Below are 17,581 nucleotides of genomic sequence, written 5' to 3'. Positions count from 1 at the left end.
ATACACTTTCTAAAATAATTAGGTTCATAAATGCAGGCTGATTTACAGATAACTGAGTTCTATAGATCTCCATTCTAATGTGGAAAAAGATTAAAATTTTAACAATGTATCAAATTATAAAATATAGAACTATCTTCACTAAGGAACATTAGGTAGTAACAGCTAATATTTGACTATCTACTGACACTTAAATGTTATCTTTTTAATTTCTTACAATAATCCTTTGAGGTAGACATTAGTCCCAATTTATAAATAAAGAAACAGATTGTAAGAAACTAAGAAGCCCAAAGACACACAGATTAGAAACTACAACTTACTTCTTTTTTAATCCAAAGTCAATGTTTTTAATCATTGGTGTCTTAATTAGGAATTGGCTAGTTGCCCTTCTAACCAAAAGTAGTACCAGACAAACCCTCCCACTGTACAGAACACTAACACTGGGCAAAAATATGAGGCAGTTGATTTCAGGGAGTAGGCAATTAGCAGCGTAAGACCATAATTCCAGTGACAAAATACACAAGATGACTCTGATGATTGCCCAGGAGACTGATTTTCTGACTATAGTCTGTGCAAAGCAGGGCAATCCTTTGACACGAGGAGGCAAAGATCAGAGTTCAGGGCAGCCAGAGCTTCTAGAATGTGTGTGGTGGATCACTGAAGAAGAGATAGCTGTGTAGAGAGGTAGCCTCAGAGGCCACAGGTCTGTAGCCAAGAGATGAGCTGTACATGTGCAGGGCAGGACCACTCAGGCGTACAAGATAACAGCTTCTAGGACACTGAAAGCAAAAGGAGACACTAGAGTTTGAGCAGAGCCAGGGAAAGGCCATACTGGGGATGTTTGAGTTCTTGCTCTGCCAGAGTGGAAATATCTCCTTAATACATTGTTAAAACAACTGGCATTCCGCTGTGACACTTAAGAGATGTAATGATTAAAGACCATGACGCCTCCTCTAGAGGACCTCCTCTAGACCTGCCTTAACAAAGCCTAAAACCAAGCCCCTACAATGTTCACATGGAAGGCAGAGTTTGTAGGCTCAGTCCCACTGAGGGCTTTAGAAAACACCAGGGGCGGCTATAGATCAACACTGGAAAAAGCATAAAACTGGGCCTATACAAGTTCATGCCAGTCATCAAACTGCCTGCTAAAATGAGAACCTACACTTATAACTTATTAGAGGAATATTACAGAATCCAGAATACACAACTGATTGTCTATAATGTCCAGTATTCAATTTTTTTTAAAAAAAGGAAGACATTCAAAGATACAGGAAAATGTAATCCATAGAAAAAAAGCCATCAATAAAAATTGCATCTAAAATGGTCCCATTGTTCAAACTGAATGGGAAGAAATCAGAGAGGGAGACAAACCATGAGAGATTCTGGACTCCGGGAAACAAACTGAAAGATACAGAGGGGAGAGGGTGGGGGAAAGGGGTAACCAGGTGATGGGCATTAAGGAGGGCACGTGTGGTGAGGAACACTGGATGTTATACACAACTAATGAATCGTTGAACACTACATCAAGAACTGATGATATACTATACGCTGGCTAACTGAACATAATAAAAAAAAAATGGCCCCGTTGTTGATCTTAACAGACAAAGACTTTAAAGCAACTCTTAGAACCACAGTTAAATTAATAAAAAAATATGGTTTTAAGGAGTGAATAAATAGGTAATCTATTGATATTTACAGAACATGACATGGGAAAAAATTAGAATACATGTCTGCTTAAGGTGTACATGGAAGGTTTACCAAAATAGTACATATGCTGGGATATTTAAAAAGTTTCAATAAATTTCAAAAGATTGAAATCTTCAGAGTATGTTCTCAGAAAGATTTCAGCCTTTTGAAATCTTATATTCTCTTACCATGACAGAAAGAAATTAGAATTTAATTAAAAAATTAGAAATGTCTCAAAATCGTTAGGAATTAAGTACATTTCAAAACAACCGAAGGGTCAAATAAGAAATCACAAGAAAATATTTCAACCTGAATGATAATGAAAATACAACATATCAAAATGTGTGGAATGAAACTAAAATAGTACTTCGAGGTAACTTTATGGCTATAAATTTTATAGTAAATATTATAGTAGAAAAGAGGAAAAACTTAAGATCAGTGATCTAGGTTTCCACTTTAGGAAACTGGAAAATGAAAAGCAAACACAATCCAAAAAGAGATAAGAGGAAAAACTAGAAAGATCAGATTAAAAATCAGTAAAAAATGAAAAAGATGAACAATAGAAAAATGTACAAAACCAAAAATTAGTTATTTGAAAACATAACTAAAATTTATAAAACCATGACAAAAATGAACTGGAAAAAAGAGAAAACAAGAGTTACCATATCAGGAAAGTAAAGTGAGGCTATCACAACAGATCCTACCAATATTAAAAAGATACTAAGGAAATATAATTAGCTTTTTGCCAATACATTTAACAACTTAGATTAAAAAGTACAAGTTAATTAAAAAATAAAACTTACAAAACTAAAAAAAAAAAATTACACTCCTCTGAACGTAATATTTTACATATTCAACAAAGATGAGGCTGGGAAGGAGGCAATAAGAGCAGAAGAAAATGAGATATCAGTACACACCAAATGTAATGGCTAGAATTTTTAGATGTTGTCAAAATGAAGTGATTCAGCTATGGAACAACTTGATATTCATTGTATGCATTGCTAATGGAAGTGTAAAGGGGTATGGTGACTTTGGAACAGTTAAATGTGCACCTGCTTTATGGCCTAGACCAGCCACTCCTAGGGATTTTTCAAAGCAAAAAAGGGGTGGGGGGACATGTGTATCCAAAGACTTGCTCACAAAATTCATAGCAGTTTCATTTACAAAGGCCAAACCAGAAACAATCCAAATGTCCAATAGAAGAAGAGATAATTATACTGAAGTATATTCATACAGTGGAATACTACTCAACAATAGAAAGAAATGCCTACTATTACACACAACAACATGAATGAATCTCACAGATATTATGCTAAATGAAAGATACCAAACATGAAGGAGTACGTGGTTTAAGATTCCATTTATTTGGAATTCTAGATAAAACTAATCTATAGCAAAAGAAATCAGATCGGGGTCACTAGAGGTAATAGGTTGAGGATTGATTTCAGGGGGCACAAGGGAATTTTCTGTAGAGAAAAATGTTCTCTATCCTAACTGGGTGATGGGCACATGGCTGTATACATTTGTCAGAAGTTATAAACCTGGGGCACCTGGGTGGCTCAGTCAGTTAAGCGTCTGCCTTCGGCTCAGGTCATGATCCCAGGGTCCTGGGATCAAGCCCCGCATCAGGCTCTCAGCTGAGCAAAGAGCCTGCTTCTCCCTCTGCCTGCCGCACCCCCTGCTTGTGCTCTCTCTCTCTCTCTGACAAATAAATAAAATCCTTAAAAAAAAAAACAGTCATAAACCTATACACTTTAAAATGTTTAAATTGTACTATACATAGTGAATAATGCTAATTCAAAAAAAGAATGGAGTAGCTCAGGCTAAAAGAATATCAAAGCAGAGTAGTAAGCTTTTATTAAGTGTCTAACATATCTAAAATCATATTATCTTGGGACAAGCATCAGAAGGAAAAAAGACAAAAGTAGTAAAAGACATGGTTTCACACTTTGTGGCCAGAAATCAGTATTTTTTTAATCCAACTGTGAAATTTCATAGTCACATCAAATATAAGTAGTCAAACAATTTTTAAAAAGAAAGTTTAAGATAAATATTGAACAAAACTCAATAGAATGCACTCTTTCTGTCTTCTAGATAAACTCACCATTGTGCACCATCCAAATGGTAAGTTTTTGGTATTTACTAAGAATTTCAGACTACAGAAAAGTACATGGTAAACTAGTTTCCATATTAATGTAAACCTAATATGATTAGGCAGGTCAGTGCAAAAACTCATATAGATTTTCTCTGTATATGCTAAACCACTTGTCCAAAAACCCTGGAGGTGATTCTAGAATAGCAATGTAGAGGCATTGTTACACAGTAAAAAAAAAACATGTGCTTTGAACTCTGATGGGCCCGGCCCTTTACAACTTACCGGTTACCACCTTTGGCAAACCACTTAAACTCTTTAGGCCTCAGTTTCCTCATATGTAAAACGGAGACCAGACTTCTACCTTGGGGAACGGCTACAAAGACTGATAATGACGTGTTAATGAGAGCTGACCCTTCATAAGCGGGAGTTACTGAGACAGGAAATGAAATTGGAATAACACTTCAGAGGATGACTCACTTTAGTGTGGGGGGGGAGGAATGTATGCAGAAAGTTGGCAGGGTCAAGAGGGGCCAGAGGCCAGCTGGGGAGCTCTGACTAACCTAGGAGCAACTGTCTACAGCCTGAACCAAAGCAGTGACTGTGGGAACGGAGAAGAGCAATAGAAGCGAGCCACAGGGCTGGGATGGAAAATGGAAAGTTGGTGGTAAAGGCAAGAGGAGCAGTGACCAATGGGGAGTAGTAGGAACAAGTTTTCATTAAAAAGTGTACTTTGCGATTGGCTGATCGCGGTAAATGGGGAAAAACAAAGAAGAAGGTGGCAGCATAATCTAGTCGGGGGTTGTTATTCAAAGGTGCTGGATTGTGTTTGAACAGAAGCAATTCCCCAGCATCCTATAGTCAACTATACGGGGAGGAGAAATTAACAACATACTTGCCAACGGTGCCTTTTCAATATGCCCCTTTGTATCTCTTCAGTAATTTTGCCCTTTACCGACATCCTACTCAGAGCATATATTGTTTTTTAAAAGTGCTGAATAAATGAATCATTAAATGTGTGAAAGAAGAGAGAGTAACAGAGTTTATATTTCTAGGTAATGAAAGTGCCCGCAACGAAAATATGTTGTATAACATACCCTTCCGCAATAAGGTAGGTTGTATTTATGTTAATTTTTATAAAACGCAAAAAAAAAAAAATAAAGAACTTTGTTGAGAAAGAATTTAAGAGCCTTCTATCCTATGCTTTGAAACATTTTAACAAATATGAACAAAATAGATTACGTAGTTTTGTGTGCAAATTACTGCATGAGGAGTAATTTAAGGAAATTAACTATTTAGAAAAAAAGCAAAGGAGGAACTCAAAGGAAAAAGGCACCAAGGCCAAAGTATGGCTGAATTTACCATGTACAGACCAAATAAATCTTAGAGGAGTGATGGATACATGTTTTTCTTAGGAATAGTAATATGATGAGTCTATCTGAACCACAATGTATATAGTCCTTAAAGTCTACCTGAGGAAAAAATGTAACCCCAAAATATTGTTCGTGTAAATAGCATCACTTCACATGTAGAGTTAACTGAAAATGAATTGCTAACAAGAAGCTAAAAATAACATGAAGCAAAGAGAGCAGCCATTGAGAACCAAGACTAGTTCAAGGCAACACTGCTAATGTCCTGACCACAAATTCTTCTCCAAAAACAAGCATATTATTCCAACTATCTACATATGTGATGTAGGAAATTTTCACTATGGCTCAGGATCATGTGGCAGCTGGATTTCTTGCTAAAATTCAGAATTAGAGCCCTTGGTAAGTTCTCATAATAAACCAGTTTTTAATAACCCTTTAAGCTCTCCTATGTTTTGAGTAAATCATAAGGATTCCTAAAAGTTATTTACCCTTCAGAACTGATTGACAGATTTACATTTCTGGACCATCCTGTGGCTACCAGTGAGCTATAGACCAAAGAGTCTAAAGTATAAGGACCCATTAAACTCACTGGACAGTAGCAGAATCATGGGGTACCACCAAGGCCTCTGAGTTTATGAAAATATCCTTGTCAAACAAAGATCCTTCTACAAGATCTGAAGGACTATACAATCATGGCATATTTTTTGAGAACAATATTTGGGGTAAGAGAAAAAGAATATAAATTCCCAGTACTTAGGCTATTCTCCCTCAAAATGGAAATAAAATTTGAACTCAAGGACTTTGCTCTCAGTGAGCTTTACAATGCTTCTTTCCTTTTAAGATGGAGGAATGTCTTGCCAGTTTCCTCTATGAAGCTATTTTCCTATGAAAGGCAACTATGACTTTATCATGTTTCTTTGTTCTGCCTTAAAATGGAGAAATGCTAGCTCTGTATCTTTTTCTTTTTTTTTCTTAGCTTCCTACTCGACTCCAAGTTGAAAAGGAATTTGGTTTCTGATGCAGGAAAGATTACTAAAGAAGGTAAAATATCAGCTATATTTTTTTTAGAAAGCTTAAAGCAGGCCTTATTAGAGACTTGAAGGAATCATTTGTCTAGCAAACAGAATAAATATTTCATTGTCTCCTCCTGAAATGATAAACATGTGTATTTTTCAAGCTAAAGGTGATTGTTCCTTGAAAGATTTATGTATAGGGGTGATTTTTTGCTAGCTAATCAATTTCGATTGATAACCCATTATTCACTAATACATTTCCTGTGATCTCACTTTCAGGTTATTATAATGAAACCCAAAAATATGCAGACACTGTGCTTTCTGAATGAAGCAAGCTTGCATTTGGATTGCCTGCTGTCTTCAGGGAAAATACTATACTATGAATGCAGAAGCAAATCTCTGGATTTCACAGTTTGTTATTGCCACAATTTATTGGCATTAACTTGCTTCAGATAGGTATATTAAGATTCAAATTGAATGCCATAGAGCAATTGCATTCTTTGACAATGCTTGCATTTCACAATGCATTTTGCCACTGAAGCAGCTGTTTCCCATTTTAACAATTAAAGGAAAACAAGAACAGAGAAGTGAAATGCTCTGTAACAAAGTTATTACACCTGTTTGAAGCACTAACCTTAACAGTTTACTCCTCTGTCCTTAGAATGAACGTGAAAATACAGATTTGTTTCATACATACTTGCCTTTTAAGTGGCTGGTCCATATCCTAAATTTCTGACATTCAAAGCTATAATTATTATCATCACATCATGTTTTCAAAAACCTTCCTTTAGTGACTATTTGCATATAACCTTGAGAATATTATTTTTTTAACTTTCTATATCTCAAATTAATATACATTTCCACAACCTACATTCTTTATTAAAGGGCTTACAATTTCAGCAACCTATGTCTTAGAAACAACTTACTAGCTTAGAATAGAACAGAGTTTTATCATTCTATGATTTTCCATGTATGGTTCCTGCAAATAAAATGAATGTTTAAAACTATGTCTGTCTTTCCAAAATAAATGTATAATAATTAACCACTAAATTCTTCTGCTCACCAGTTTATAAAAGGAAGGCTCCTGAAAAAAAATTTTAGCTCATTTAATTTCACTGCATAAGCCCCACAAAGTAAACACACAAATGATTCTTTTCCTCACTTCTAAACAGTGATAGGAATATCTATTTAAAGTGATTCTGCAAAACACTGATCACAGGTTTCTCATGACTATTAACATTCTCAAATAAGCTCAAGTTTTAAAAAATAGTACAGATGTTTGGTTCATCCCTAACAGATGATGCTTTGATTATGACACTTGGAAATCTAGTCTGTAGTTTCACATCCAAGCTTTCGAGAAATGACAGGCCCTTCCACACACAGTGGTTAATTATTACCCAAACAGTGATTACAGATCCCCTATTTATGTGGATTGTCCCACCCAAAGAGTTCAGAAAAGCAATAGAAAAACTGACTGTTTTTGTATAATTTCCTACATCTCTAAATTCAAATATATGTCTCGTCTCTAAAGTAAAAACCTCTATATTGGCCTGTGACTGATATCTACGGTTTCAACATTGGCTTTATTCTTATTAAAAGTGTGAAATCCAGTGACAGGTAAAATGTCAGCTTTTCTAAGTATAAAGCAATTGGATTATCTCTTACCTGAGACTCAATTAAGAGAGGAAGAGGAAGATGAGGCTTGAATATTATTCAGGTCTTTAACATAGATGGAAATTGAAAATCAGGGCCTCTAAATACTTATGAGCTGAGCGAACCTGAATTAAAACTATGGCAAAAAGCCCCCTTAAGAGCCTCTTTCCTGAGATACTCTGGCCTTTGAATTCTTAGCACATTGTCATCACAAAGAGACATGGAAAAAAGAAACCTAAAAATAACTGAAGTCTTCCTTATGCTTTCTCTATCATGGAGCCTCCCATCCTTGCCTGATTTGGAAGATGGTTAGAGAAGGTTGGAATTGGGGGATCTGTAGGAATCCGTATCATTACCTGTTACACTGGAGGATGAGATGAAGAGTAGAGAGAATGCAAGGGTGGAGGAAGACTAATCCAAATTTAGGAGTGACCCCAACTGAAAATGCCCCATGGAGACAGTGTATTTTCATCTCTGGACTCCATCCCTAACATATAGAATACTGCCCATTAACTTTGAGCTGCAAAACAGAAGCTTTGCATTCATGCTAGGACAGGGCAAAGGGCAGGGAAATAGAAAGATGTGGACTTCCCTTGGAGATTTGGGGCATTTCTCAGAGAGCCCTAACCACTGCCAGAAAGGAAAGATCTACATGGGGAGATCTTCTGTTGAAGATTTTGTGCTGATTCTGGAAACCTGAAAGCCAGTAGCTAATATACATTATCTTTCCCATCATCTCTTTTTTTTATCTTATTTTTTTTATTAACATATAATGTATTATTTGTTTCAGGGGTACAGGTCTGTGATTCATCAGTCTTACACAATTCCCAGCACTCACCATAGTACATAACCTCCCCAACATCTCTTCCTTAAGTCAGGTTTGTTTCCAAGCCATTACTCCTAACTTTGGCCAAGTTAAATTCACCAGAACTCTGACTTCTAAGGAAATTTGAACTGGTACTGAATGTTATCAGAGTTTTACATTTAATATTAATTCCCTTATTTCTACCTTGTCAATTTCCTAGACTAACATAGAGGAAGCCTGTATGTCAGTGGTTTCTAACTGGGCAATTTTGCTCCCCTTGCCCCAGACTTTTGGCAGTATCTGGCAACATTTTGTATTGTCATGACTATGGAGAAGGTGCTTCTGGCATCTAGTGTGTAGAGAGAAGTGATACTAATAAATGTCCCATAATACACAAGGCAAAGAATTATCCAGTCCAAAAATGTCAGTAGCGCCAAGGTTGAGAAACCCTGATCTAGACTAGACAGTAAAATGGGATTAACACTTAAAAGAATGTTGTTAAAATAAAAAATAGCTTTATACAGAATTTTCTTAAAGTAGAAACCCCTATGATAGCACAATGAATGTCTTTGTTTTGAAATGCGTATGGCTTAAACTTAAATGGATCATTAAATACTCAAAAGAATGGATGACTCCAATATATTTTCATAAATATAACAATTATTCTGCCAAAGGTGACTCCAATTTTTAGAAAATGAGACTGTTCTCAGTATTCTAATGAGAATGACCGTGTACCTTGAGTCATCATTATATCCTATTTGTACACTAAGTATTTGCTCATCTGAGGTCCTTCTGGTTTCCTATAAAGCTAAGGGGTCTGATTTTAATAATTTGGACTTACCTGAATTTTACTGCATATTGTTGTTCTAAATGGGTAAATATTTAAGAGAGAGGTCTGCATCGTGACCTATCTACTAGGTCCCAAATGATTGGCTCAGAGCTGGTATAAGGCCCTACTTGCAACTCTTTCTGTAGCTGTTCTTGGCAGACATCTTGTTGGCCTGCCTTTTGTGTGGGGCTGATCTTCAAAGGCAGGGATTACCATATAAAAGACAACAAAATGTAAGATTCTCAATACAATAGACCTCAAATTTGTAAGTTACAGCATATGGTTTCCTCAGTATTTTCATCTTCAAAATGTAGACAATAAATACATCTTATATCATTTCATGGTTATTAAATGACATCAGATATTTACATGAGCACTGCGGTACTTGATTCAAGAGCATGAGCTTTGAGGTAAGACTGATCTAATTTGAATACTTACTCAGCTATGGCCTAGCTGTGCAAAACCAAACCAGTTTTCTGGTATTTAATCATTGGTAAATAGAGGTAGTAATACCAATGTTAGCACGGATTGTTTGAGAATTAAAATGTAAGGAGATCATTAATTTATCTTTCAAAGAGGACACATATGATGGTAAAATAGAGTAGTATTAACAATTACAATAGAAAAGCAAGCGTAAACTGGGACTACCCCAGGTGTAAGTGGAAATATGTGGTCAGTCTACTTAAATGAGGTGTGTGTATATATATATATGTATATATATACATATAAAAGTGCTTAGAACATTTTGATCAAGGAAGACAGTTTGCAAGAAAATAATCCTCTTTGTAAGTGGAAATATGTGGTCAGTCTACTTAAATGAGGTGTATATATATATATATAAAAGTGCTTAGAACATTTTGATCAAGGAAGACAGTTTGCAAGAAAATAATCCTCTTTGAAATGTGAATACTGTTGTGATACACTAGGCTGGCTCCTTATTTGACTGGCTCTTAGGCACAGTCTTAACAGCATCTGACTTAAATGTATATCATTTTAAAAAACAATGATTACAAAGTGTTGAATGACCACCTGGGTTTCCCAGAAAGATCAAAAGTCTCAAGTGGTAAAGTACTACAGCAGTGTTTCCCAATTTGTGTTACAGAGAACTCATAGATATTGTATTAAAAAGGGGCTCTGTAAAAAAAGGGGGGGAGGGGCTCTGTGATCAAGAGACATTAGGAAGCTCTATTTATTTTAGTCCCTTTTAGAAATAAAGAAATCAATATAGTTTGAAAACTACTGACTTACATTTTGTGTACATATAAGCTGGCCTCATTTCCCACTTAATGGGAAAAGAAAAACTGGCTGAAGGATGCCTGCAGTGATGTGTTTCGATGGAGCCTGAAACCTGAGTTTGATGGGAAACTGTGTCAAAACCAATTAAAGATGTTTGCCACGGATGGATGGTGTCGGGGGGTGACAGGAGTGGTGGCATGCTCAATACTTACTTGGCATTCAGGATTTGCACTTGGTTAGCATAAAGTGAAATATTACATTCTGACTTTTGCAAATAACCAAAGTCAGTTTCAGTCAGAATGAAGATCACTGGTCTTCAAGCAAATGAATTAGTAAACTTATCTCTGAATAAAACACTATGATTTCTGTATAATTCTTTGTACATCTTCAAATCAACATCAAGCTTGGTTCTACGTAGAACTGGAGTGAGACCATTCGGAAATGTTGTGCACTGAAATGTGGCAAACGCTGAAGCAATTTCTGTGTCCATGGAAACTAGTGGGATAGTTTTTCTCAGCCTTTTTGCCCTGTATGATAAGTGACTCTTAGAAATTAGCTCTCAGCAAATTAACCAACAATTTCTTATGGATTGTCTCTTTCATTTCTCAAGGTGTAGACGGACAGGATATATCAACTCTAATAAAGGTGGTACAATTTTGCCCCTAGCACTTCCTCTTTTCTTCATTTAAGCAAAGGAAGGGCAAGGGATTCCAGGAAGCATAAACTGATGCTGCTTTGGAATTCATACCTGGCACTTAGTGAAAGCAACTACAGTTGCTTAAGGCCAAGGAGCCTTAAGCATCCTCACAAAACATTGACAATTTGTCAAATGTTGTAAAATGAGGTGTTCTATAAATCAGACATAGCAAGTCATGCGCAGTACCTCACAGATCCTCTTTATAGGCAGACTTGGGAAATCCCAGCAGATGACCTTCATGAACAGTGACATTGAAGAACATAGGAACCTTCCTCACAATCACCATATGTTCTCCTCAGCCTGGCTTCTCTCTACTATGGTACCTTGACTGTGATGTTTTTATTTTATTTTATGTTATTTTTTATTTTATTTATTATGTTATTTTATCATGGTAAGTACGTTTAACATGAGAAGCAAGAATAGCACTCAAGATAGAGAATATACCTAGGGCAAAGACCCCAAGATCAGAATGAACCACACATTTTCCGAAAATGGAAATACCACTTTTATGTTCTGAATTGTGTCCTCCCAAAAATTCATGTTGACATCTTAATCCCCGGTGCCTCATAATGTGACCAAATTTGAAGATAGGGTCTTTATAGAAGTACTTAAGTTAAAATAAGGTCCTAAACCAGCAGGACTAGTGTTCTTATAGAAGATGAAATTTGGACACAGACATGTATGGATGGGAGATGATATGAAGACAGGGGTAGATGACGGCCATCTACAAGCCAAGGAGAGAGGCCTGGAAGAGATCTTTTCCTCAAGGCACTCAGAAGAAACCAACCCTGCTGGGCAGCTTAATCTCCAGTTTCTAGCCACCAGAACTGTGAGAAAATAAATTTCTATTATGTAAGCCATCCCATCTGGATACTTCATTATGGCAGCCATGGCAAGCTAATATAGTCAGTGTGGCCGGGATGCAGTGGGTAAGGGTGAGAGACATGAGATGATTTTATAGTGGTAAGTAGGAGAAATATCACGTAAGAAGTTTGAGTTTTATTCTAAGTACAGTGAGAAGCCATTCAAATGTTTTAAGCAGAACAATTCATCCTCACTGCAGAAGAGAAAATGGATTGCAGAGAGTCAAGAGTAGTGACAAGGTGACCAGTCAGGGGGTTTGTGAGGTATTCATAAGATGGTGGTGGCTCAGACTAGAGTGATAATTGAAGTATTTTTAGACATATTTTGGTGGTAGAGGCAACAACACTTGCTGATGGAGTTGATGTCGGGGTAAGAAAAAAGAATTTGGGTGATGCCTGAATGTTCTGACTTGAGAAATTTGGTAGATGACAGTATTTGCCAAGATGAAAAAGACAAGAGGATAAGATTTGGTGGGTTGTATGACATTGGACAAGGTAATTAATGTAATTCTCAGTTTCCTCCTGGGTAAAATGGAGCCAATAGTATGCCATTTCACTGGGTAGTTGTGAAAAATAAGCTATGCTTATGAAACACCTAAAACTTAGTAAGTGCTCAATAAACACTGAGTTATCATCAGCATCATCATCTTTACTCAGTTATCTTGAAATACAACAAGCAATGAGGTAAAGCTGGATTCAGCGTCATCAGGAACATTATAATCAAGATGGTAATATTTCTCCTACTAAATACAGAAGAAAAATTTTATTTAAAAATAAATTTCGGATTATATATCTAAGGTCCTTTAATCCGTGGAGGCCTGTGTCATATTCTGCAAAGTTAAGCTTTAGACCCTTGTGAATGTAGAATAGTTGGAGGAAGTTTTCCTAATGTTTTTGTTTACCTTCCTAAAAAACTTACAGGAGGCTATCGTGAGTCTTCAGAATCGGGGTGCCTGGGTGGCTCAGTCGGTTAAGCAACTGCCTTGGGCTTAGATCATGATCTCAACATCTTGGGATGGAGCCCCGCATTGGGCTTCCTGCTCAGCAGGGAGTCGGCTACTCCCTCTGCCTCTCCCCCAGGCTTGTGCGCTTGCACACTCTCTCTCTCTCTTTCTAATAAATAAATAAATAAAATCTTTAAAAACCACACAGGAAAAATAGACTAAGTGTGCTAGATGTGGACTTAGCATCCATTTTCATCCCCTTCTACGAAACCCACTGCATTAAAAGGGCTGGAAGGCAAACCATGCATTTGTCAGTCTCCCCAGCAGGAAGGGGCTATGTGTGATAAACATTCCACCAATGAGATAGTTTCTTGGGAGATCAGGAAGATGGAGGTGAGACAGAGAGCACCTCCTGCTGCTGTGGAAACAGGCCACAATAGACCCATGTGGTCTCTGTGGTCAGCGGGATCCTCATCTGAGGCTCTGGTCACCAGCTTTAGGAGCTTGAGACAGTTATAGTGGCATCAGTAATGGTAACGGGCACAAGCTGCTTTCTGACCACTGGATTTTAGCCACAGTCATGTTAACCTGAATTAACTTCTCTTAGCTCTCTGAAGGATCTTACAAGGTCTTAATTTCCTGTATTACATTCTTTTTTGACTGAAATGTCTAGAGTGGCTTCTGTTTCTTAGGGATCTCTGACTGGTACATTGAGTCACATCAAGAGCCTAATTTAACTCGGTTTTTCTCTAATAAGAATTTTATCTGATAATGTATTTCTTAACCGAAATATTTTCATCTATTTATCCTGCTGTGCAATTCGCATTTCAATCACTCAGTTCACATTTCAGGTGCTTATTTGAAGTTTTTTAAATGAATAAATATCAGGTCACTTTCTGGGTTACCCAATTCATAAAATAATGACATTCCTCCTGGCATAAGTTCAACTTCCAAGCCAATCTAATACAAGATTCCAATTGCTCAGGTGTCTATAATCAATATAAAATCCTTTTGAACTTTATCTAATCTAAGCATATATATAATAACATAGCATAATTTTAGCTAACTCACATGCCACGGGATCAACCAAAGCTTTATTCATCGCCTACCTAGTTGTAGAATTTAGATTCTCTTTAAGTTATTTCTCAAGAATATTTAGTTAAATAAAATGACCCTCCCTAAACTCATTTTTCATCAAAATCAAAAAATACCAAATTACAAATTCAGGAAGAATTTCACTTACATCTAAATCAAGGCACCAGCATTAAATTATTCATTGGTTAGTTCTTTTGTTAGCTCTCTTCTTCACATAAAAATTTTAGATTATGTTGAATATGATTATTTCCTCTTTAAATATGTTCAACCTCCATTATTAATAATCTTATAATCTGACTTAATCATACTTTAAATGTTCAGATTGCAGAAAAACAAACTTTAGAAAACCTGGCACCAAAGGAAACATTATCAGGTGGATACACAAAAGGAAACAAATGGGGAGAGTTGATGAATTGAACACTGCTAACCGGTGACCCCGCTAGTGTGAGTAACAGTATCATTTGCTCAGATCTATTTTCCTTCCTAGACTGTGAGGCTGAGTGGAGTAGAGCACGCCTGACACCAGCGCTTAAGACAGAGTCTTATCTACTAGATGCGGTGGTCCCCAGAGAAGACTCAAGACAGCCTTCTGACCCATCCTATTCACCTTGGAATTAGACGCTACGGTTTTCTTAAGACTAAGGGCCATTACAGGTTTTATGAAGAAACAATACACAGCTGGGAATAAGCTCTTCTTGAAATGATGCTAGTTACCTGGCGGGCGCTGAGCACCATAGTTTGATGTCCCCCAAGGAAAGGGCATGACATTATCAATGTTACCAGAAAAGTAGGCACTAATCATTTGGTGCATTTTTACATCTTTGTTTTCCACAGAGAGGGGAAGCATTAGATTGGGCAGTGTGCTCAGCCTCCTTTATTAGAAATACACTGAACTTTTACCTTTAAAATATCTGTACTCTTCTTTAGCCAGCAATCCCATCTTCATGATAGCTCTCACCCTTCCTAAAACATCTCTGTAGTTATTTGGAGGAACCCTCATGATAATATATCACATGTGCTTCTGCTGTGTCTTTTGCTAGTTGCTTTGTGAAGACACTGCCCCTCCTAAGATGACTGCCACCCACAGGTGACCCACTTGATTCTCAGCCAAAATTTCATGGGAATAAAAGAAGATGCCCTTTACCCAATTTGGTGTGGCATTTGGTCACCCGGACCCAGAAGATTCTCTACTTTTATTTAAAGTTTTCCCACGGTTTGTATAAACATAGTAACTTCACCTGCTATGAAAAACCAAGCCCCTAGGGAGGCAGAGGCCATCCCCTTCCTTCCATTGTCCTTACCTAAGAGGATCTCCTGTTACAGTTTTTTCCTCTCAAAATTTGTATCTTCTAATTCCTTGTTTTAAGATTATTTGTGTTTGTTACTGGCATTCCTTCTAGTACTGATAGCCGACGGGTAACATAGAAGACAAAGCCCAATCTTGCTTTTTTATGAACTTGAGCATTGTTTTAATCCCTGAGAAGTTGATCATTTTAGTTTGGTGCCATAGACTTTACCTTCCTGCAGCAAACATTTGTCACATTTGGTGGTCCACTATCTGGCTCTTCCCTCTTCCTATTGGCACTGCCATCATTCTTTTGAGAAAATTCCCAGTTGACTAAAGTTTTAACGAGAAAGAAATTCCAACTTTCTCCGGTGGCAGATTCTTCTTCAGTTCAGTCTTGGCACAGTCAGCTTCCTAAATTCAAGCAGACATTCATTCCTGAGATGCTGATTCAGTGGTTGAAGTCAGACTAATCTTGGGGTGGGGGCAGACTAGAGGTCAGACTCTTCCTGTAGCATGACCTTGGCTGCAGTTTTGCCTGCTTCTCCCCCAGAGGACCCCTAATTCCCATTCATTTTCCTAGCTCAGTCCTCCAGTCTCCCATTTATTACGTCACTTCCCAGTATCTTCCCAGTAAATTCCCATCTGCTCTAGATACCCTAGATTGGAGAAATCAAAACCACATAGATTTTGGATTGAACGTATCCCCACAAAAGATATGAAGTCCTAACCCCCAGTACCTATGAATGTGACCTTATTTAAAAACGGTCTTTGGAGTAATCAAGATAAGGTGAAGTTGTACTGGAGTAGCGTGGGCCCTTAATCCAGTATGAATTGTGTCCTTAGAGAAGAGGAGAGACAGACACACACAAGGAAAGAATACCGTGTGAAGACACAGAGACATGAGACAAGAGTGTCTTTGGAAGTGCTACAGCCTCAAGCCAGGGACAGCCAAGGACAGCTGACAAATCACCAAAGATAGGAAGAGCCACGGAAGGCTTCCCCCCTCGAGGTTTCAGAGGGAGCGTGGCCCTGGCAACATCTTGATTTCAGACTCCTGGGCCTCAGAATTATGGTGTATACTGAGGTCTGTTTAAAGCCCCCAGTTGGTGGTACTTTGTAACAGCCTAGAAAATATATAATTTCAATTCTCACGAATGACAATTATGTACCATTGGTTATGCTATTCCCTCAAGAAACTCATTATATATCCATAACACAGAAATACTTTCCTAGAAAACTGGTCATATAATGTTTTTCACCTGCCCAACCCCAAATTTTGCATACAATAAACCTATAAATAAGAATCCAATTAAAACATGCAAATGAACAGCAAGCATTGGGCAGAGTGGGATTACCCTAAGAACTTAAGTATTTTCTGTCTTACCCTCTTCTCCCCAATACTTTTCTCATCTTGTTATCCACTCATGAATAAAATGTCCCTCATACCATCAACCAGGACACTTTCTGAATGCTCTATAAATATTTACCGAAATAAAATAACTCCAGTCCTTGACAAACCAAGAGTTACATACTATACAATAACCCAGGAGATTTAGGAGATCTGGATTTTCACCATGACAACACTATCACCAACCCTGAAATGTATATAAATAAGGAACGCAGGTGCGACATTTCTTCAGTTCTATTCATATTCAATGTACTGTGAATGATTAAGACCAGTAAAATGGAAGTATATTAAAACAAAAAGGACAAAGAGATATTCATAACATGAGGATGTACAGAAGGAGCTTAAATAGTATGTGCAACTGTCTTATCAGCTGACCAGACAACAATCATATAATTAAAGTGGCCAGTGATTAGATTTTTAAGCTTCTTTGAAGTTTTGTTATATTTTATTTGACAAAGTCCAATTTGACTGCAGAATACTAAGTAAACAAAAATGGGTGTCATAGGTATTATGCTGGCATTTTTATTCGATTACTGGGGTTTTCATTATACATTAGCTCCTCAGTCATTTCAAAATTCCTCGAATTTCTTTCTGATACTGTTATT

At 37.1% G+C, this 17,581-nt stretch overlaps 1 protein-coding gene across 4 annotated transcripts in view; it reads left to right on the top strand.

The window, feature by feature from the left end:
- BANK1 (B cell scaffold protein with ankyrin repeats 1) overlaps positions 1-7,208 on the top strand; it is a 304,887-nt gene extending 297,679 nt beyond the window's left edge. For all 4 annotated transcript variants that reach the window (XM_088021093.1, XM_088021090.1, XM_088021091.1 and 1 more), the window contains 4 exons: positions 3,778-3,807; positions 4,831-4,886; positions 6,122-6,186; positions 6,438-7,208. In XM_088021093.1, coding sequence (XP_087877219.1) covers positions 3,778-3,807; positions 4,831-4,886; positions 6,122-6,163 — 128 coding nt within the window. In that variant the 3' untranslated portion in view covers positions 6,164-6,186; positions 6,438-7,208. The remainder of the gene's footprint in view (positions 1-3,777; positions 3,808-4,830; positions 4,887-6,121; positions 6,187-6,437) is intronic.
- Positions 7,209-17,581: the final 10,373 nt, after the last annotated feature.

The sequence above is a fragment of the Eumetopias jubatus genome, unplaced genomic scaffold (assembly GCF_037043125.1).
Source record: "Eumetopias jubatus isolate StellerSeaLion01/CBP00866 unplaced genomic scaffold, mEumJub1_p1.0 scaffold_2, whole genome shotgun sequence".
NCBI classification, from domain to species: Eukaryota; Metazoa; Chordata; class Mammalia; order Carnivora; family Otariidae; genus Eumetopias; species Eumetopias jubatus.
The sequence above is the reverse complement of the archived record's forward strand: the minus strand, read 5'-3'. Positions and strand labels throughout refer to the sequence as shown.